General features: G+C 46.7%; 1 protein-coding gene across 1 annotated transcript in view; it reads left to right on the forward strand.

Annotated features, from left to right (window-relative positions):
- The window catches only part of MAF (MAF bZIP transcription factor), a 41,903-nt gene extending 18,887 nt beyond the window's left edge, over nucleotides 1–23,016 (forward strand). Inside the window, 1 exon segment of the mRNA XM_079116960.1 lies at nucleotides 21,388–23,016. Within this exon segment, the coding sequence (XP_078973086.1) occupies nucleotides 21,388–21,475 (88 nt within the window). The 3' untranslated portion in view covers nucleotides 21,476–23,016.
- Nucleotides 23,017–23,473: the final 457 nt, after the last annotated feature.

The raw sequence follows: 23,473 nt of genomic DNA on the forward strand, positions 1-23,473 counted from the left end.
CCAAGGGCAAAGCAGGAATGTGATCACGAAATACCACAAGGCCTGGGCTACCCCTACAGATTTGTGGGCAAAGAATGCACCCAGATCCCAAACCGGACTGTAAGATTAGAGTTGGAGAGTCTGGGCCTTGACCCTGGAAGAACGGCACAGGGTGCAACTTGACTCCTGCCTGAGGGTGGGAGGTTGCACAGAGGCGTCATGAAATGTCACCCTGTCCTGGAGAAGGAAAAACATAAGGAAGGATTTGTTTTTCATTTTTTCCTTCTATTTTGTTTGAGTGTAGCTGATATTAGTAAGGGAACGCCATCCCTGCCTCTGAGAAGCCTCCTCTAAGGCATGGGTGGGGAGCAGGGTGGGGGTCTGGCTCCTGCAAGAGGTTTCTGGCTGTCTCCACTCAGCATTTTACAGTGTCATTCTTGTAACTGTGACCAGCATCGTTTTCTTCCACAATAAAAAAGGCACCTTCCTATCATTCCACCATTAACCCGTGGGATTTCCACTTTAGGAAAGATGGGATCCTAGCGTGTGATTTCATTGTAAATTTGGCAAAAGTTATTCTCAGAGCCATTGAGGATGCAGTTATTCTGAGATTGCATTTTTTTTTCTTTTTTTTTTTACTATTTCTTTAAAATTTAATTGGGATCAGGTCGCTGGTTCACTCCGAGGTTCCTTTTTCCTTCTCTTTCTTTCGTTTTCGTCTTGCTATTTTGTTTTGCTGTATTGCAAGCTGCCATAAAGAGATTTGTAATTTATAATCAAAGTTTGGTATTGTTAAGCTAAACTGTAAAATCCCACCTTGGGGTTTTGCTCGTAAAATAAATATTTGGAAAAAAATAGAGCAAGGAGGCCGTTACAGTAGTGGCAATGTTAGGACACACAGTACACATGGGTGTGTGTGAATATATGTGGTTGGTTTCAGAGCCTGTTAAAACTAATTCTGAAAAAGCATCTGCCGATCCTGCGACTGCTCAACATCCAAGTTCAGGGATGCACTGCTGAGGGTGTAAGCAGGTGCTCCATGATGAACTTCTAATCTGTTGCTTAAACTCCATTTGTAATGTACATTGCCTTGTATCTTCGGTTGTGTATTTGTGTGCTGAAGAGTCAAAATATGCATGCTAGAATTCTCTGTAAGCTGTAGTACTCCTTAGCTTGGAAGACTTTTTTTTTTCCTTTCCCCCTAACAAGGAAGCTCATTTAGAAAGAAATGTTTATGTGAAGTGCTTGTCAGTTGGCATTTTTACTGGTTTGCTAACCCAAAGGTAAAATATAAAGCCATGGCTTTTCCTGGCTGGCTTGTTGTTACTAGAAGGGTCCCTCCCTTGTTAGCTTGATAAATAATTTTACTAGGGGGACTCTGCTGTGTTTTTATGCTGGCTGTCTATTTTCTGCTTGCTGCAAATAAATTTCTGTACTCAGAGGGCACTAAAACTCCAAACACATGGTATTTTCCCATTTTGCTGCTGGTCTCCTGAAATATTTATTCCATCTAGTGTTTTTAATTAATTCTTTAAAGGAAAAAATAATTTGTGATTAATATCAAGCCAAAATTATTCACGTATTTCTTGGACTGTTGGGTTCAAACGTGGAAGGGCAGATTTTCGGAAGACTCCGTGTGTCAACTCATCCTGATGTCTGCCAAGTGAAAGGCAAGTGTTACTTACTGGGAAACCTAAAGTTTTCTCATTCCATTTTTCCTTGTCTTTCTTCCCAAGTCTAAATATTAAGCTGTTAATATGAGAAATGAACAGGGCTCTAGAATTCTATCTAGAAACTAGGCACGATACAATAAAACCTTTGAGTATGGAAAAGGATACATGCTTTAAAACTAGAGATAAAATTGATCATAAGTATCAGTGAAAATATTCGTATCCACCTGAGTCCTGGGTAAATAGTTTTGGGATTGATGAGCCGTGAGAGGAACTTGGTATGGCTCTCTGGAAAATTGGGTCCCTGGCCTGAATCTTGACAAACACACATCAAAACATTGCAATGAAATAAAGTGTTTTCTATAACTTACAAAAACAATGGCCATACCACGTTATAAGCGTATGGTGTGGTGTTTAATGAAGGATGAAATTTACGAATGTTAGTAAAACAAACACTCACTTTAAATTAATGCCAGATTGTCTCATTCATTGAAATTTCTTTCTAGAGAAGACATTCTACCCGTTATTTGCTATATGTTACTTGTTCATTAGCAGGGTTTTACGTTCTAAAATTGGAAAATATATATTTTTTTTACAAAGATACCAGAGACATAAATTTGCAACTGGGAGGCCAGCACATGTAACCAGCATCAGGGGTACTGAAGAGCCCAAGCGAGTGATTATCTGGAGCTCAGGTTTTGCAAAGATCACCCAAATGAAGAGGAAGACATAGAAAAGGGGTTCCCTGAGGGAGCCATGGAGATTGAGTCACCATTTAGAACATTTCTTGGGTTTTGCGCTATAATATTCATTCAAAAAATTTTACTACAGACTTCTTTTCTCCTAAATCTATAAATATAGAGACTATTAGGAGAATCAAAAACATTTTTTCTAATCTAAAGGGAGTTGACATTCTTCTGGTCTTTTGGGGACAGCCTGAGTTTGTCGGGAGTTAGAGAAAATGTCCATGGAGTTGAGGAACAGGTCTCGGCCCTGCCTTGCCCTTCAGAGATCGCCCAAGTCACATGGGCTCCGACGGTGAGCTACCGTGGATGGGGCATCTCTTGGGAGGCAGCACCTGTGCCATCTTTGATCCTTAAATCAACCAGGGGGGCAGATATTTTAATCTCCTTTATTTAGTTGAGGAAACTCAGGCACCAAAGCAATGAAGGTGACCTTGGACCCTACATGACAGTCATGCAGGTGTTTCTAAATAGACACCAGCTGCCCCTGCCCTGACCAGTCAGTCCCTCACTCCTGCTTTGCACACCCCATTGGTAACCTCCACTTGTGCAGTGGGAGCCCAGGTACCCGCTCCTTTCCAGTCACCTTCATCCAAGTGGGGTCCATCAAGGCCAGAATAAAACCCCAATCACCTGACCCATGTCCAGGGGATCGGAGCTGTGACGACTACGGTCTCCACTCCAAGGACTGTTCCAGCTCTAAAAGCAAATGGTCCCATGGCTGGATTTGGGGAGGTAACGGAGTCACCTTTCTCTACTCAAAAAATAAAGATTGTCATTTCAAACACATTTTTAAAAATAATAGATGATACATTTCCTTAATACCTTGTAATATGTAAAGTGTCAGGTGCACAATTGTTACTCAGGAAATTGCTGGATAGTGAAGATAAATCCACGTTAAATCACTCCCGCGCAAGCCCCATTTGATAAAAAGTTGTCAGCTAAATCTGCAGTAGGTCCAAAAAGAACACAGAGTCTCCACTTCTGTAAGATAGGGTTAGTCCCTCAAAGGCCTGAGCAAAGGATTAAATATGATAATGTATGTAAAGCACCTGAGTTAAATATGATAATGTATGTAAAGCACCTGGCACAGGGTAAACACCCTGCCATGCTTGACCATGGACCAAGTTATATAGGATGAAAATTTGACCTTGACCTTGCAAGCCTTGGTTTGTACTAGAATAACTTTGCTATGATGATATTGGACTTTCCCTTTCTGCTTTAAAATAAATGGTTTCAAAATTGAAAAATGGAGAAGAACAATAGTTTATAGCTGTTATCTGCCTTACTCTTTCAAAAAGAAAAAAAAAAAAAAAGGTGATAGACCTATTATCTGCTGTACTTTTTATCCCCAGGGTGGGGGAATAAAAAAGCTATGCTCTGGGGACTTCTGTGGTCAAGTGATTTAGGGACATTATGGGTTAAAGTTAAACGTGTAATTTTGGTACCGTCATCTCAGAGCCTTTATATGCTAATGTGTATATCATGTGTGGGTGTGTTGTACCAACACAAACGGTGCCCGATGTTTTCCAAACTTATGTGAACGTGGGAGCTTTTTTTAGTTAACCATCTCATGGAACTAGCATTGTGTAGGGACAGTTTTTAAAAGATAGCTGCTTAAAGTATCAAAGTCCTCATTATTGTTTTCAGCACGCCAGGACTCTTTCGTTAGTCTCCCTCTCTGTGCCCTGTGTCTGATGATTCATCTCTCATTCTATGTACTCATTTTGTTCATTGGATCAGCAGGATCAGATCAGCAGGATCAGGTCAGCACGATCCCATGATGGATGTTCAAGAGAAGAGGGTTGTCATGGGGGGATGCTGTGTGTCACAGCAATGGGAAGAGCTCACGGGTCCCCACAGGATCCAGGACCCCCATTTGGGATCCTCTGCTCTGGTAGAAACCCTGTATGAGCCATCCAAGGAAAACAGAGCCACCATAAGGAGTGTTTTCATTGCCTAGGGCTTTGACCAAGGATTCCTTAGGAACTGCCTTGAGGCTTCTGTGTCTTTGTTATAGGAACAAAGATATCTGTTGTGAATATAAAATAAAATCCAGCGTGGAGGAGATGAAGATAAAGGTCCATTCCCTCTGTCCCTCTTTCCTCCCCTCCTTCTTTTGGCACATCTGCCGTGTTCTCCCTACAGACCCAGCTCAGTGAACGCTTGATCCCCACCTTCGCCCCCTGCCCGGGTCCTCAGGAAACGCCCTTTCCTCTTAAGCTCCATGCACAGGCTGGTTGAAGGTTTTAAATTCCAGTTTGTGAACTGCAAAGATAGCAGTTCACTCACTCTCATCCTGTCAGCAGTGGCTCGGGTGGGTCCTCACGGTCAGCTGCCCGCCCAGTCAGATGTTCTGAGAACAGGCTTGGGCTGAGGAGGACAAGTGGTACCTGAGACTCCTCGGCATCTCTTTTGGAGAGAGCAACAAGAGGGACAGAGGCCTGCCCAGTCCTAAACAGGTCTCTGAACCTGGAGAATGGTTGTCAACCTGGGATGCTTCTGGTGTGTGTGTGTGTGTGTGTGTGTGTGTGTGTGTGTGTGTGTGTGTGTCTGTGTGTGTGTGTATGTGTGTATGAGGGGTGCAAAGGGGGGTCTTTAAAAAACATTAATGTCCTGCCCCAGACCAATTAAGTCATAACCTTTAGGGGTCAATGGTGCTCAGGCATCAGTATTTTTAAAGAATTCTCAGAAATTCAAATGTACAACCAGGACTGAGGACTCCCACAGAAGAGTCTGAGGGACACATGAAGGAGCTGCTGGTAACATTCCCACATTTTATCCCATGTCTGACCACTCAGCATTTTCCAGGTCCGGTTTAAAGTGGAAAGGGGTGAACAATTGCCCTGTGTATTCCCTGCTGCGCCTAGCCTTCCTGGTCCTCCATTAACATCAATCTATACTTCATAAGCAGGGCAAGGCAGTCGGATAAGGCGTCCCGGGAAAGGAAACAGGAATCGGAAGTCTCAGCTTTAAAACTGTCTTGGCACTAAGCAACCCTTGGGACCTGGGTGGATCACCGTCCCCTGATTTCCTTGCTGGGTCTCCTTCTCTTTTGCAAAATGAGTCAATTGACTGAAAATCAAAGACCTTTGCTGGTCTACACAGTCAGCTAACTGATCATTCTTCCCAAACCAGCGAGTGAGCCACAGGGGCTACAGTGGATTTGAGCTGGTAGAATGGCTAATTTTAACAGTGTAATTTTTCAAAAAAATTTCTGCATACAAAGGAGAATAATGTATTTAGTTTTCAAGTTACCAAGATAGATGTATTCCTGAGTTCTGTGCACAGTCTTCTGCCGATTCAAATGAGATATTTATATTATCCGTCATCATTATCCTCAGGTGCTAATGTGGTATGCAGTCGGGGTTATAGCAGGAACGGGAACAAGGGAAGATGACCTTGGCTCCTGTTAACCCAAAGGCTGGATCACACATAGATTCTCAGACACATCGATTCTCCACTAAAGCACAGAATTAAGCCACACCAAAATGGACTGTGTTGAAGACACTCATGCCCTCCTTCATGACATGATTGTGCCCTGAGTTTCTATTCTCCTCTTGGACACTGTGCACCCTGGGCGTGGAGTTCACACTTCATTTATTCTGTGTCTAGCACAACCCCGTATCCAAGAGTGGCATGCAGTAGCTGTCTACGAGCCCCCTCAGAAAGCTCAGGGTGCGCCTGGATGAGCAATTAGGAACACAGACAAGCAGACCAACCGCAGATCAGAGCCCCCAAAGTTTGTGAAATGCTGAAGAGGCCAGCTTTGCAATCTGTCAAAATGAGAAGTCCTTCTCTTATTCCTCTTCCAGCTTTTCAAAAGACCCCTCTCCTGTCACTTTCTAATCACTGCTGTGGCTCAGTTTCCTTTCCTGGACAGCCTGCTAGGGGCCCTCTGCACTAGGATTCTTTCTTAACGTCCTCTTCTGGAGATCTATGGAAAATGCACCTTTCCTCCCGTGGGTTCGCCTCAAAGTTGTTATGATTTAATGGTTTTAAGATTTCACTCCGCCAACACCGGGCACTACCTGCAGCAGAAAATGAACTTGGCACTGGAGCTTCAGCTGACACAACAGGTCACTTAGGCACTGGGGAGGAAGGATTACCCTGAGCACAGAGGGAGATGGAGAGACCATGGCCAGGTGGAGCAGAAATCGACCGGTCAGACAAGAAGGGGATGGGAAGGGAAGGCTAAGTGACAGAAGAGAGGAATGAGCCGTGGGGTGGTGCCCGGGGACAGTGCCCTCTTCTCAAATCATTTCTGTCTGGAATTCATCTTCCAAGTGTGAAGCCTTCTAGTCGTCCAGCCCCTCTGCTCCGTCCACCCGCCCCTGTTCCACACTCTCCACCGGGTTAAAGGGGCCCAGATGCGTTCAGTAAGGCCGGTAGGGCTCCAGGAGCTGAGGCAGCGGTTCTGGCTCCTTACTTTTTATTTTTTCCCCCCACATCATCTGCATTGTCACAGCCCACAGTATTGGGGGAAAGAAAGGGAGGGGCATTTTTCAAAGAACTACAAGGGGATTTGGTCACATGTCTGCCATTAACATCAATCGGAGACGCAGGGCAAAAATGCCTGGCACGTTCCTACACACGCCTCTTTGAAAAACGTCCCCTCTGGTGTTGCTCCCAGACTCCCTTCCACTGATGCAGGATTTGGGGACTTTGAAGTCGGTTGTGGAAATTTCACTGCTTTCTTTGACTCCAGCAAATTGCTCCAAAATGCTACAAATGTAAAAAAGACTAAGAAAGCTTTAGCAGCAGCTTAGAGGTGGAATCCCCTTAAGCCATTGACAGAAAAATGTGTTTCTTCTTTCGGTTTTTTAATTTGTGAGTTATATCTTAAAATACAGCAATGCAGTCATAGTCTCTCAGGAGGACAGAGATGAAGAGAGTCGGGTGGCGGGTAGACAGCGGAGGCGGAGTTTCTGCCCCTCTATTTCTTTGACCTTTTGTTGCAGTTTGTGGGAGACAGTGACCAGGGCAGTACCCCCTGCAGAGAAATTATGTAGAACACCATGAGGGCCGGTGTTTCCAGCATGAATCTGGATGCAACTGGGTGTTGAGACATTGGCAATGCCAAGCCCGGAACTACCAGAGACCCTTGCTGCAGGGACCCAGCAGAGGACGTCATGGGGTGCACCCCCATTCCTTTGAGTCCAGGGACAGTGGTTGCTGGTGGTTAAAAATTTTGTTTCAGCAGTTTTCCATTTTGGCAGGGAGACCTTTGGGCTTTGATGCATTGTTGACAATCTCCCCGAAGTTCTTTCACTCCCGGAGTATTCCAACACTCCATTAGGTTAGCAAGAAATGCAGCGTGTTGGGAATGGCCGCCAGCAGCTCCCCCGGCTTCAGTTACTGCTTCCATAAATTTAAGGATGTAGCACGAATCAGAGGCTTTCAAACTCATTTTATTTTGTTTTGTTTCAGCAGAGGAGCCATTTGTAAAATGAAAGTTTATGTGGGATCCCTATATAGAATAGAAACGGGAAACTGCTGAGGATAGAGTGGGTCCTCCAAGACCCTGGCCCTCTTCCCCGCCCGGGTCCCCTGGGGCTCCAGGTCAATGAACCCAGTTTGAATATCTTTGGGGAATAGTTCTCTGTAAGGGACTGTTAGCTGAGAAGGCCTTGGATGCAGAAAAGGACCACTTTCTTTTCTGGAAACTCAGGTATGTCAGGGCCGAGCAGCCTCCACAATGCCACACCTTCCTAGCTAGTGACTTTGGCGAATTCACCTCCCTTCTTAAGGTCCTTGTGTCCTCAACTTGCAGATGGGGATCCTAAAGTCAGCCTTGCAGAATTTTCTGCAGGTTAACCAACAAACCTGGTGGCATTTATTACGTGCCCATTTCCACTGTTTGCTCCCATTACCATTCAGGTGACAGCAGAAGTGACCAGCAACAACTATGCCTTCTTGGTACAAAAACACTGAGGATTTTTGTTCTCAGAACTCAAGGAAATCCCAGGGCCTGTTTGGGAAAGGCTGGCTGCTCCCTTCTTTTTACCTGTCTGTCCCTTGTCTTCCGCCTGTGGCCTGCCACTCTGAAAGGCAGTTTCCTCTTTGCTCCATTCTAGACTGTGATCCAGTGTTCTACTTTTTCTCCCCTGTGCTGAGGGTGTAGCACAGGGACTTGCACAGAATGCATTCCCAGTGAATGTTTGGTAGGTTTCCTGTCCGCCGTGTGCCAGAGCTAGTGTCTTTGACTTGCAGGAGCTAACTGTGTGTTCATCTTCCCATTCCACATTCAGGGACTGATATTGGCAGCGTGCAATGAGCCGTGGTAGGTTGCTTGCAGGGGGCAATGCTGCTGCTCTGACGTCAGTCATCCCTTCCACACTCCCACCCACCTGGAGAGCTCCAGCAAGGCCTTACCTGTACACAGCCACGTCAGAAGCTGGGTGATAAGATTGGCGAACAGAAAACTACCAAACGCACGGCTAAGCTTGCTGCTCTGGCGGGAAACACCAGGAATGGAGAAGAGGGAGACCATTGTGGGCTGGAGGAGGCATCAAAGAAGGATGTCAGGGAAAGGGGAAGTGACAGGCACCTGGGAAGAAGTGACAGAATGTTCTGGGCTATGGGAACAGGGAAAGAGGGAACAGAGCCAGGTTAATCAGTGAATGACTTTGGAATTTGAAAGGCTGGTGAGGAGGTAGGCTTGCCAAAGGCTGAGGAGGGACAGGGACAAAGCAGCACAGTTACGGAAGGGAGGGATCCGGTCAGGCGGAGCCCTGAAGGATGCTCAGGTGTTGTTAAAGGAGAAGTTGGATTCCATTTCCACCCACAGTGACAATGCCTTCGCCTTCCAGATATGTCCAGCATAACGGAAAGCATGAACCTGCCAAATTTAGTGGAGGCCTGTTGAGCTGAGCTGGTGCAGTCTAACTAAATAGCTTCCCCAAACTTCAGACATTCAGAGAAATCAATGGAGGAGGATAAAAAAAAAAAAAAAAAAAAAAAAAGGAATAATGAGACGAGCTGGGCTGGGCTTTATGATTTTGGTTTGAGACTGACAGCAAATGGGACCACTGTGAGGTCCTCGCTGCATCTGTGCCAGACCTGAGCTGATGAGTTGTGAGACTGACCTCGATGGCTCCTATTTGGCCTATTGGGTTTGGGCCAGCACCTCCTGGAAACGAGGGGGAGCACTTTCCAGGCCAGTGCTTCTGGACCTTGGCTACTTGTGAGAATTATCAAAAGCTTTCAAAATCCCGGTACCTGTGCCCACCCTTGATGAACTAAATAAGAGTTTCAGGGTGGGGCCGGGCACCCATGTTTCCAGTGTTCCCCAGGTGACTCTAAGGCACAGCTGAGAACCACTAACTGCATTAAGGAGCTGGCTCTCCCACTTGAGTGAGGACCTGAATCTGTTGGCTGCTGGACTCCACCCCCAGGTGTCTGATTCAGGTGGCCTGGGGGAGGGATCTGAAAATGTACATTTTCTAACCAGTCCCCAGGGGATACAGGAAGAGGGGCCACACTTGAGCATTGAGATCTGCTGTTCTCAGATACTTAAAGTGACACTTGAAAAACAATCTCAAGGAGTGGTCAGGTAGACCAGATGCCTTCCCAACTCCAGGCTTCTCACCTGCGTGATCTCACCTGGGCTCATGCACTGGGACTTGACTGGGGCAACATAGCTTCCCAGAGGACACTGGGCAACATCTGGTGATGGTTTTGATTGTCATTTCTTGGCAGAAATGTACTACGGGTTGAAGCTGGGGATGCCATTCAGTGTCCTGCAACGTACAGAGCAGTTGTCACCACAGAACATGACCCAGCCCCAAATGTCAGTGGAAAAACCTGGGTTTAGCCTCTCTAGCCTGTCTGGCTTCATGTGGAAAGGAGGGAGAGTCGGGCTTGTGTTTTTAGTTTGTTGCTGAGAGTGAATGGGAGTCTCCTGCGGCAGTACCACAGTGGAAAGTGCGCATTGAAGAGCGGGTGGCAGTTATTCACCTCCCAGCCATGAGCGTGAGCGTGTGGGAGAGACTTGATCTCCCTCATGAACTTCTTTTCTCATCTGTAAAATGGGCACAGTCAGAGGGCCAACCCCGTGCAGAGATGAAAGGAGAAAAGTCTTTTCAACTCCCTGGAAGGGCTTAGTCAACACCGTCTGTGGTCCTTGTTCTCTATCATTTCTTTGCACAGACCTTAATTCTGAAGGCTGGCTCAGAGAGGCTAAGATGCTGCCTTAACTGCTGTTCAATTTGTAGGTCTGTTAAAGACGAGGAAAGACAGTTATTTCTAGTTTCCAGGTTGCCAGGACTCAGGAACAGCAGCAGTAGGAACAAGGCAAGCTCTTAGCCTGCCAGGCAGATCTGAGACGCAAAGCCAGATGCCAGCTCCACCTGGGCACAGCTGCTCATGACCGCAGGAGAACCTAATGTGCGAGTTTTGCCTGTATTTGGAACCTTAGCCCAGGTTTGTTTCCATGAGAATTCGGTAAAGCAAAATGTTGCAAAGACAAAACACCTCTTGAACCCACATCCTATGAGATTGGTGTGTCCCAAGGCAGTACATCAGGATGACTCCCCCAGGACTCCCTATTTCCCAGGTGGAGCAGGAATTTGAACCCTGGACAATCTGACTCCAATGCATGGTCTCTGAGCCAGTCTGTGGTTCAAGATATGAGTTACAACAGGAGCCCAGCAGAGGACAACAGGGACAACCAGGCACCGTTTACAGACACCAGGCCCGGCCTCCTCTGCAGAGCTCCCAGCTCCCAGCAGAACCACAGCCTCAGAGGCGAACTGTTCTTTCTCTGATCTGCACACAAGATGGATTTTAGCAACCGGCTTTTATTGAGAAACTGGCTCCCTCTTCCCCCACCTCCAACATTCGAAAACAGATTGTCTTCTTTACTGTAGTTCATTTTGCTTTCCGAGGTGATTAATGAATTAAAGATGCAGTGTATTTATTCTTTTGCCTGATTACCATTCTGTAATAAATCTAAGCTCTGGAGTCTGTCGATAGAAGAAGGCCAACCTGCCTCTTTGGAAAATAAAGGTTTGTACGTTAAGCTTAATTTCCAGTTCTCCAACACAGGAGAAGGAAATTCACATTTAGTGCCTTATAAAAATTAGTGGGAAGCTTCAAGGTTCTATTTCTGGGGCCAGGAGGAATTTTGGGCACACCTCCCTGGACACGGGAAGGCCCGCCGCCTGGTAGATGGGATTTATTTATTGGGAATGAGGAATGGAGGGGAGGGAGGTGACATGGAAGCCTTTGTCCCAGCCCTGTACCATCTTATTGTCCATTTAGAATGGTGTCCGCTCAAGAGCTGCCCCGCTACAGCTTTCCAAAGGCCTACGTCCTGATGAGATGTTTCCGAAGCCCCTTAAGCATCTGTTCAGGTCTAAGGATTCAAGCCAGTTAGACACAAAGTGAGGGTGTCCACTAACATGGGCGGCTGTGTACTTCACTCTTGGACAGGAATAATGAGGTCCATACTGAAGCAGGGGAGAGTCAGGTGTGATGGGATGCCTGGGCAGGATCAGGCGTCTGCAGGTGGCTTGTTCTGCAGCCACCACAAGGTGAGCAAGATGTGCCTGTATTTTCTTCCTCCCAAGAAGCAGATCGGCTCCCCAACTCATGCGTCACTTGCTGGGCTGTGCACCCAGGAGGGCTTGAGGCCCTGCATCATGGCACCTGACCCTTGCTCTGTAGCCTCTTTCCTGACCAGCCCAGGCCCTTCTTTCTCCTCTCCCAACTGTTACGGCCTTTTGTAACTTTGTACTTATTGTGAGATTCAGGAGATAAATGTCTCCTTGATGCTGGACTAAAAACTTCATAAAGTCAGACCTGTGTTCCTTTCTACTGGTCAGAGATTGTCATGGTCTCTCTAAAGGCAGAGGGTGGGCATTTAATGGATCCCGATGTGCATATATGTTTGAGAAACAATGAGCAGACTACCTACAGAGATTTGTACCTGTCTGAAGGTCAGAATTGCCTGAGTTGGTTTTTAATATACAAACCTAGGCCTAGGAGTCAACAGGAGCTGGAGGACCCAGGCGGGATCACTCTCAAAGGAATAGTCCATGACCTGGAGTTTGCCAGACCTGCTGTTCAATCAGTTTCTAGCTGTGTGACCTGAGGCAAGTGCCTCTACCTCTCAGAACATCAGTTTCCTCATCTATAAAATGGGGGAGGATACTGCCCACTTAGGGGAATTTAAGGATATCTTCAGTCCTCAGGGGCGTGCTATGAATTCATGAGGGCTTGCTAAAGTTGGGTAGTGATGTTATAGAGAGGGGTTGCCATCTTTTCTGTAAATGGTCAGCTGGAAAATAATTTCAATTTTGTGGGTCTCCATATGTGATCAGACTGGGCTGAGCTCTGAATTCTGATAAGGGTTTTTTTCCTATCCCCATAAAATCGGTAGTAGACTGAGTCCCCATGGGCCATAGCTTGAGAAGCCAATAGAGAAGACTGTGAAAGGGTATTTGGGGTCTTTAGTGACAGAAAAATTGACTCCGCATGGTACGAATGACTTGTAATCTCCCCTGAGAAGTTGCGGGCACAGAGCAGTGCGTGTTTTGACTTCCCCTGCTTCATGATAGAGGAGTACTCTCTCTCCTCTTTCCATCCACCGTTCTTGGGCTTGGGCAATTGGATGAAGGTGGGGCTCAAGGGCCAATCCCAAGGCAGAAGAGAGTGCACAGTGCACGGGCATCCCTTCTCCCTCCAAGTGGTGCTCATTGCAGGATTAACCACTGTGGCCTTAGACTGATCAAGATTCACCCCACACAGGCCCCAGAGCTGGAATCTGCTAGGCTCCCCCAGAACCATGTTGCCTGAGCACACCTGATCAAAATCTTGATGTTCACGAGCAGAGGAGATGGGTGTGCCGAAGGGCACGGGGTGTTCCCTCCTCCTGGGATTGTCACATGGCTGGAGAGGGCTCATCTAGGTGACCACACTTTGTGAACAGTGGGGCTCCTTCAGAACCTCCAGCAGGGTGGTTATCAGGCCCACGGAGACTCCAGTGCTGCAGGAGATGGCGTGCCTGGTCCACCGCTCGTTCCCTGGCCTGTGTCAGGGCTCGGCTCCCACACCGGCGATCCCAGTCCTGTGCTCTCTCCCTTTTCTTCTCCACGATTCCTCCTTCCTCCTTCCCTGCAACCAGGACGGACCTACCGGGGGACAGGTGTAAGAAGTCCCCTGCAGAGCCAGCATGCTTCCCAGGACCAAGAAATTCTCTTCCCAGCTTCTCTGGAACAAAACAAAGAAAGGGCAAAGGTGAAGAGGACAGTGGCCACCCCACAGGACCTGCATTTGCTCAGGGAAAGCCACTGAATGGGAATCCCTGGAGACCCAAGGGGGAAGCAGTAGCCCTGGGGAGGGAATCTTGAGAGTAGGGTTAGTTTTACTTGAAATGAGCCCCACCTTTCAGGAAGGCTCTCCCTTTGTGCCTTTGAAATACATGGAATTGTGAACCAGATTAAGAAGAAACTTCGACCCGAGCTAATAGTTTGGAGTTGGCTTTACCAACATCCCCAGATGGTCACTGTCGGCTCCACTCTTGCACACAGTGGGGACTTCATATTTGCTGAGTGGATAGAGGGACAGCAAAAAGGACAAATGGAGAACTTCCTGTCTGGTAGACAGATGTAAACTAGAAACAGGAGGCTGAAGAGTTGGGTCTTTGCTCTGATTTGATTTGGAACTTCAAAAGGAGGGAGGGATCTACTCTGCTTTCTGGACCTGGGGAGGGGCTGGATCCAGAGGGACAAAGATGAAGGCCTCAGAGCCACACCTGCATCCATTTGCTCTTCATCTTCTACTCGTTCCTCCACAAGCCAGTCCCAGTTAGAGCCCTGGAGAGCAGGTTTCTGGTGAGGGGGAGGTGCCTTCCCCAGAGCCTGGAGCCTTAAGAATGAGGCAGGGGAGAGCTTGATGCTTTGGCCTGGGGTCCCAGGTCTGCAGACATGGAGGAGTCTGCCTCCTTGGGACTGTGGTCAGGGGTGAGGCTGAGAAGCATTCTGTGGTGTCAGTTCCTGTCCAGGCTGTGGACAGTGTGGAAAAGCACCGTGAGCTCTGAGGGAGCAAAGGGAGCCGGTCTGGCCCACCAGCCGCTTCTCGGTCCATTGGCTCCGTTGGTGTAGACCTTAAACAAGTGTTCCCTGATCATCGTGCCAGGGGCCTGAAGTCTGGGAACAGGCCAAGCGTGGTCTGAATGTTTGCAGATGTGCTGTTTGAGCTCAGCACCAGCAGGTTACGTCCTGGGTCGGGGGTGAGGCAGAAACATGCTGAAGGCAGGCAGCAGCTAAGAACTGGCTCGTGGCGGCATGAGCCCCGGGGAATGGCGGCTCCTGTTTAGACTGGAGACACCCCTGGATCTGTTTCTGGTCCCTCACAGCAGCGTGGTGCCTGGCACACTTCGGCTACTCAACAAATTTCTTTTTGATCAAATGAAGGCAAATAGCTACCAGGCTGAGTCCTAGCTTGGGATGCTTCTCTTGTGAAGAACCCAGACACACCACCAGGCCTTTCTCTGCAGCCCCTGGCTTGCATTTTGAATTGTGTGGGTCACTGTTCCAACTTTCTTTTCTTTCTTGGCTCTAGAGAACGTTTTCTGTTCCCCTCCCTAAGGCATGGTCCGTAACTGCATGCGTTTGCAGACAAAAAGTCAAATAGTTCAGGTTATTTTTTAAATGTGCGTGTGTGTGCACGCGCGTGTGTGCGCGTGTGTGTTTGAGGACTCCACGGGCTCAACCTACTTTCTAGTGCTCTGATGGGGGCTCATGCAGGTGTTTCTCCCCCCATCCATCCCAAATCCTTTTGGTCTCTGATTTAACCAGTAGGGTCTCCAAAGCAGTATGTGGTTTCGGAATTTCTTCGAAGAATAGTGTTAAGAGCATAGACACGAGTAGAAACACAAAACAAACTCCACAAAACCAAAATAGCATTGGGGTAGCAGAACTTGGAGGACCAGGCTCTGCTTTACCACATCTGCCCATCAGATTGCCAGACAATAACTCGACATGATAGAGAGAAAGGGAAAGAAGCAGAGTGAAATAAGTCACCATCAGTGCTTTCCATTTCCGTTGGCTTCTCCAATTTAAAGGAGGATCATGTTGAACATCTTAATTAGAGACCGTAATGTACGCCTCTTTTTTATGAACATCTTGTAATTTACTCTTGAAGTAAATTATAGTCAATTTATCTGTAGTGACAAGTCAATAAAAGAGCGGAGGGCTCAAGCTTTTCAATCACCTGGCATTTGCTTCCTTTTAAATTACTGAATGGGGGATCAGGGCAACAGGTAAAACTACGTGACTTTTAAAATCTGTCTCTTGCAGACTCCCCCTTGGGAAGATCCAGTCTAATCATTGCCGACTATCACATGTTTGGAATTCGCACATTTCTGAGGAGAAAGAATGACTGGGGCCTTGGAGGTCTTGCATGTGGACGGTCAGGGTGATCTAAGTGGTAAACTGAACCTCCACCTCCCTTAGCAGCAGTTTGGTCTAACAAGAGTGCCATGTGGGTTACAGATACCCAGTGCCTGGGACCAGGGCCCCCTGAAAGCTGTGTTCTCAGTGGTGTGAGCTCGGTTAATAGCTAAGCAAACCACAGCCATGTCCTTGGGAATCCACACTTATGTTTCACGAGTGATTCTGGTTTCAGAAACGGCAATTAAATCAAGGCCCACAGTCCCTGAACAACTATGGGGACTTGAGGAGACTGACAGGGCATACCTTGAATGGGGGTTTGGTGGTGTTTCTGTTGGTTCAGAGGAGAAGCAACTGTGTCCAGCCAAGAACAAACAAATGCTGTGGATGGTTTTCCTGGCTTTAGGGAGAGGATGCTGGAGGGCTACTTGATAATCCCTCCAAATTAACGAACTTCCAGGAATCAGGAACCCCTGTTACAAACACGAGAGCCAGGTTGACAATCTTTTACAGCCACAGGGAGAACATTCTTTTGTTTTGTTGTCCCAGTGAAAGTCCTTGGACTCTTGGCGTTAATCCCAACTAGATGCTATGGAGGAGAGGGTGTGTCTGCCACTCAGCAATATGTCCTTAGGGCCATGATTGTGTTCCCACTCTTCATGAAGACCCCCATTCCCACTTCTTCCAGAGGGACAAGCTATCTCTGTGTCTCACTCTCTTGATATAATAAATCCAATCCCTTCAAAGTTTAATACAAACCTCCCTTTATCTCTTCAATGAGAAAATAATGATAAAAATTAGTTCTAATATTGCTTTTTAATTTCAGCCCAAGGAAGGGCTGAACTATGATCATATGAAATGACAATCAAATCAATATAGTTAGTCAAATACAGTTATGGCTATACAACACAAACCATGGCATTTCCTTGAAGATGGATTGATAAGCTAACCCTTCTTTCCTTCCTTCTCTCCCTCAGTTTCTCCTTCCCTCCTTCCTTTCTTATCTCCAGATCTAACTTAAGCATACATGGACACAATTCCCTTTCATATTATTTTTGACTCTTTCTGATGGCCACTGTGCTAGGAAAATGGGCCCTCAAACCCAAACAACCCGAGGCCAAAGCACTCCAGCTGTAAGGCATGTGGGTCACTTGCAAACTTGCTCAGTCTGATGCTCAAACTCTAGAACAGGGACCTGGTTTTGACATTTTGGGGTGGGCAAGTGATGCCCATATGCTTCCCTTGATCTGCTCTCCTGGCAGCATGGGACACTCACTGTCTTTCCCTGAAGCACCCTTTGGGCTCAGTTTATGGATCACTGTGCTCATTTGACATGACTAGAGGGTGACTAGGTTCAACTCTAACATAGATCATCCTACTGAATCCACACAACACCCAAAGACTTGGCCTCCATTTCTCTCCCTGCTTTGTAGATGGGGAAACAGTCTTAGAGGCTCTGACATGCCCAAGGCCACACAAGTGGTAAATGGTGGGTTGGGTACAATGGTAGTAAACAGCAAGTACCCACAGTTAAAGCAGCCCTCATCTCCTTGGGCTCTGCCTTTGGGCTGACTTTACTGGTGGATCTATTTCTTCTTGTTCATGGGCAGAACAGTTCTTCTCCCACTCTGCACCTGGGAGCCTGGAAAATTCTGTGACAAGACCATTGGCAAAGAGAAGCTCATTTTCTCCTCCTCTACCCTCAAACTGCTGATTTTGGCTATTGTCTAATTTTCTCCTCCAAAAATGGAAACTTTGGGAAATTACCTTGGCAGAAAAGTCTTGCTTAGCTCTTCCTCATCAGCCCAAGTGTCGATATAGCTGGCATTAGAAATGGAATTGAATTTAGAGGGGAAAAAAAAAGAAGATCCTGCTGGCTGAAGCCTGTCAAAGTGAGGGTTGGCTAAACAGTGCTCTCCTGTATGTGAGTATGGCAGATCCCCTATAACAGGAAATCCCCAACATAGCAGAGACTTAGAGAGTACTTTGTGCAGAGCACTATGTTAAGCTCTTCATATATATTAAGTTCTGTGATGTGGTTATCATTAGTTAGTCCCATTTTTCAGATGAGTAAATTAAGGTATGGAGATAATCTAATTTCACCAAATTTTCATAGTTATAATGGGAAGGTGCCAATTCAACTTGATTTGATGAATAAAAACCAAAGAGATATTTCAGAAGACTGCTCAAAGATCTACGTTACCCACTTAAACCTCACTCTCATAATTTCTGTTATTATGTGACTGAATTGTTCATAAAATGTCACCAGTTAATTTCTGGACTTTTACCTCTTTTAAACTGAGTTTCCTCATGAGATCATCCAGTTTATAATCTCCTTCTGAAGGAATATTATTGTAGGTTCAGGCAGTGATAACCAAGGACCTCGGAAGGCAGAAAATCCACATAGCTCTCTAAAATCAATATGCTAAACCAGATTATGGAAAACTTGTTGGACACTCAAGACATGCTTTGAAGAGGAGCTTGAGCTAAGGGGTAAATTTTGCAATGTTTTTATCCTTGAGGTTATTAATACGTATGTATCATTCGATAGAAATAGCTTACACTGATGCAACATTGGTAATTTCTTCCCAATCTTGCAGTTAATAATATCATGTTGGTCGGTTAAATTCAGCCATTGTGGGCATCTTTACCCACAGAAATCAGCAAACACTAAAATCAGGGCTTTTTTCTCCTTGGAAGGCTGATCATTAAATGTTTACCAGCACACTTGTTCAGAGGTAGTAAGCGGTCAAATAGCAAAGAACAGTGTATTCCAGAGATCTCAGACTGTAACCTATAGAGCGGTGCTTCTTATACTGCTTCTTGCATTGAGCACTGGTCCTTTATTGAGAAACACAGCCCAGAGCAGCCTGGGTTCGTGTCCAGGCAGTGGACTAGAGGAGGCTGGAAGTGTATTGATATGTTGTCACTGCTTACAGCTCATGAAGACCAGCTGTTTATTTCAAGATATGTCCTTAGAACAAACATTAAGAAGAAGATAGAGGGAGTTCATCTGTCCACTCCTCCTGGCCAAAAGTTCTTCCTATCAGATTTAAATTACCCACAGTTTGGGTTCTAGCTTCTGAGGAAGCCAGAATTCTGCCCTTTCTTTATTACTTTGTTTGAATCGACAATGGTGGGAGCAGCCATAAGTCTGAGGGCAGAAGCATGAAGGGCCACATCAGGTTTGTCCCTGTACTATAGGACAGGGAGACCATGAGAAGCTTTACTATTTTCAAATTTGGAGGGTACAAAAGTCTCACCTGGGAGAGCTTGTTCAATGGTCAGTTAGTTTTCTGGACACATCTTGAAAATTCCATGTCTTTGGAAGTGAGATTGGGCTCAAAAAATCGTCCTTTCTAATGACTGTCCTGGTGAACTTCACCCAGTGGGTCAAGAGGCCCAAACCAGAGGAGATAAGGGGGCTTTCACTTGTTTGTAAGCATCCTCCTTCACCCAGTTATCTTCCTGGCTTCTGTCTTGTGACATTCCTTCTGAAATGTTCCTCAGACTGCTGGAATTCCAATCAATTACTGACCCTTGACGTTCTTTACCACTGGACCTCAAATTCCCTTGAGGTGGTCTTTCCCTTGTCTCAGCGTCTTTGATGTGGCTCACACTCTTCCACCTTCCTAATGAGCGAGGACTGGAGAGATTAGGAAGACAGACTCTAGAGACCAACAGACACAGCTATGGGACACTGACTTAACCACTTGCTTTCGATTCTGTGCTCTCATCTGTACAATGGAGAGTTTGGTCCCTGCCTCAACAGGGTTGTTGACAAAACGGCCCTAGGAAATCCTTCTGCAGCATCAGGGCAGTTCCAGGCACCGGTACATGCACGGTGAGCTTGCTGTTGCTCTTATTTTGATTGCTGTTTTTTAGCAAAGGTAGGAGAACTGAGTAAAGCAGGGCTGTCGCTGAGTACAATGACAACCGTCACTATGGAGATGCCCTGCGTGCCTTGCTAGACACCCCTTAAGAAGGCAGAGCAAAGAATTCTGAGAACGAACAGCCTTCCCTTGGGCCTCCTTGGAGGCCGTGGCATGCCTGGAGCGGGGCTGGGACCTGGCAGCTCTCTGACCAGCCTAATTTCATCATGCCAGTCCACAGGCTTGGGGTAGGATGGCTGAGGCATCTCTTTGACAAAGGTGATTTTGGAGCATAAACTGCTCCACCCTGTCTGCCTGAGCTGTCCCCAAACAGAGAATTCTGTAACAGGAGGAGCTAAAGACTTCCACAGCCTTCCAGATGACACAGGCCAACCCTACCTCTCACTGGTCTTGGTCTGGGCCCCGGGGCTCCAAGTGGCCTGGCTCTTTGATACTCTCCAGCCAAATGCTGAGTAGTGCAGTTTCCTTATGCAGCAGAGAGCCTGTGAGGCCCAGGCAGTCCAGGAGATGCCTGGCTCTGAGGGTGGCTGCCTCCCTTGAGACCCAGAGGTTCAGCGTGGGAGTCAGCATTTTTGAGTACCTACTAAGTGCCACGACCATTGTTTTTTCCCATCACTTACTACTCCCAACTCTTCCAGGTCTGGGATGTTAGTAACCCATTGTGCAGGTGGAGAGGTGGAGAGTCAAGCTTCCCACAGATGGGAACTGCAGACCCTGATTCGCCTGCATGCCGACCTCCATGCTCCTTCAACCGTGCCCAAGTGGAAGTGGGCAGGAGTTACCACATCTTCCTAGTCTTGTTCCCAAACCCAACTGGTGCAGCCGAATGGAGTCTAGTTGATTGGGATTGTGGCAGACTTAGAGCCTCAGTCCTGCTCATTGATGTCGCTGCTTTCCAAGGCCTCCCTGGCCAGCCGGGAGCCCACTGCTGTAAACGTGACCGCTCAGGGAAAGCAGCCCTCGCGGTCCCCAGTCAGAGGCATCAGATCCAGATGGGAGAACCCAGGCACACAGCCCGGGAAGGCTGCACGGAGAAGGAAGGCAAATGATAAGGGATGAGATCTGCCCTGAGGCCTGAGGGGAGAGAAGGGGGACTGTCCAAGGGTGGAGGAGTTTAGAAAGGGTTACAGAAGAGGCAGGACTTGAAATGAGCATTATGGGAAGATGAGGGACTCTCCAGTCGCTGGAGATAGCAAAGTGGCTTCAGAAGAAAGATTGGTGAGTGCAGAGACTCTGAAGATCCAGGGAGCAGGACGATTTTCCAACGAATAGCCAGCATTTCCCATTGTTCCAAGAGCAGGGTGCCACAGAAGGCCTGCACGAACAGGCAGGTAGGTCCCAGGGGAGATGGGTCACAGGGCAAGTAGGTCTCAGGCTTTGTATCATGGTAAAGAGTTGGAGATTTATTTGTTTATTTGTGTGTTTCGGTACTGGAGATTGACGCACTTAGCCACATTCCCAGCCCTTTTTTACATTTTTATTTAGAGACAGGGGCTCACTGAGTGGCTGAGGCTGGCTTCGAACTCACGATCCTCCTGCCTCAGCCTCCCCCAGCCTCTGGGATTACAAGTCTGCATCACAGCACCCAGACTGGAGATTTATCTTACACACAATTTTGAAGATATAATTTTCTTAGAATCCCAATTTGTTAAATAAGACAGGAGAAAAGGTGGTTGAATCAGGCTTTGTCCGCCCCCTTTTTCAGATGCTGCAAGATGACCCACATTGGCACCAGGCTTCGGAGAGACAACAGGGAACCACAAGGGATCACTTTCAGAGGAGTGCCAATCTGAAAGAGAGGTTTCCACCCTGGGGACATGGCCAGTGTAATCAAAGCTGCTCTTCACTGACCATGCCAAGGGCCGGGCAGAGAATCAACTAAGTTCAGTCCTTGCTGCAACCACCCAAGTCCTTCCCTTGAAGTTGACATTAATGACCTGCAGTTGTTGAGTGACTTAGAGCTCCAACGTGCTTTCACAAAAAAACATAATCTTGAACTTCTTAAAGTGCAGAAGGCTACCTTGAGGAGTGAGGCAGCCCCAGCCGGGAGAGGGGATGATGCTCACTGTTCTGGCCTTGACTGAGTCTACCCAGCCGGAAGTGGGAGAGTCTGCAACACCAACCGCACCCTGGCAGATGCCGCCTGGAGCAGTGTGCCCCAGGCCCGACCCGCCACGACTGGTCAGCAGACGACACTTCTTCAGCTGTCCTTAGTATTCACTGCCATCCTATGAAGCAGACGGCAGCAGCGGCCGTCTCCCCAGGCCGGGGCCCTGCGCTTTGCATGTGTTAGTGTATTTATTCTTTGAGACTTCCTTCCAGAGTGAGTGATACTGTTCTTGTTCTACAGATGAGGAAACCAGGCCAAGAGTGTGTGGAGGCAGAGGGACGTAATTATTTCTTTTCTAAATAATGACACATGCTGATGTACCTTCCATCCTCCCAGAGCACATACTGGTAACTCGTTTCTGAATGCTCTTCTTATCCTGAGAGGTTTCAGGGGCGTAGACAAGAAGGTGTGTGACTCTGAGCCCTCGGACTCTCAGATCCAGATCTGCCTGTTCTGTCATGCCCCAGCCCACCTTGGATGACCTGCCGTCCAAGGGAGCACCCAGCATCCTAGGGCCTGATAGAGGGCTGGGGTGTCTGGCAGGCATTGCTTCCTGATGGAGTCTGTAGGGAAGCGCCAAGAGAGAAGAGGCTAAGCACTGTGGAGACATTAAAATGAAACATTTTCCAGAATGTTACAGGACTCTCCATTGTCAAGGCCATCCGAGTAGCCAAGGACCAATTAATGGTCACAGGAGATGTCATGCTGGAATCCTATCCTGCAGAACTGTTTGATAATGCATCTATAAATCCAGAGATTCAAGATCAACCAACCAATGTGCCCCCTGACACACACGCACAGATGATTTTACCTTGCTATGTCTGAAGTTCCTTTTCTCTCTGAGTCTGAGATATGAGTAATTCATTACACAATTGGATTTTACGGTTTGTTTATGTTGATTCCGATTACAGAATAAATGACTACCTGGAGTATATAGGAAAAAAAAAACTAATGAAAAAACAAGCATCAATCAAGAACATTTATGAATAAAGACTTTAAACATCCATACTTAGAAATATATATGATATTTAGAAATAGATCTGAAAAGACTTATGTAATGTGTTTTAATCAAATCTTGAAGAGAAATTGACCAATAAATCAAATCTTGAAAAGAAATTGACCAATAAATCAAATTTGGAAAGAAAGTGACAGATAAATCAAGTCTAAAAAAGAAAACAACCACTACATCAAACCATGATATGTTTATTAAAGCAACTGATCTCAGTTTTTGGTGAACCTGTTTCTTTGGTGAGCCCATGTATTAGGAAACAAAATACTTATACTTCTACACTATTGTATATCTCTATCCCTCACACACACACACACACACACACACACACACACATACACACACAAAGATAAATATAATTTTTAAACCAAAACAGATGGTGAGTTTGGGTTAGAGAAGATGGAGAGAAATGGTCAGCTGTGGGCAGATGTGAAGTCCTGGCTCACCTCTGAGTGGATTCTGGGGCTTCTGCAATGAGCTGTCCTATATGTGAAGCATGCGTGTAGTACAGACCTTTGAGCCATTAGCAGCTGAACTTCCTGGGATCCAGGATGGTTCTTGGGAATCTTAGTCTCTTCCAGTGGATCTGGCTATATCAATTCCAGAAGAGCTATCTTTTGCATCTGTATAACAATGTGCAGGATATAGAGTTCCAAATGACCTTAAAATTAA

This window comes from Sciurus vulgaris (assembly GCF_902686455.1).
Source record: "Sciurus vulgaris genome assembly, chromosome: 17".
NCBI classification, from domain to species: domain Eukaryota; kingdom Metazoa; phylum Chordata; class Mammalia; order Rodentia; family Sciuridae; genus Sciurus; species Sciurus vulgaris.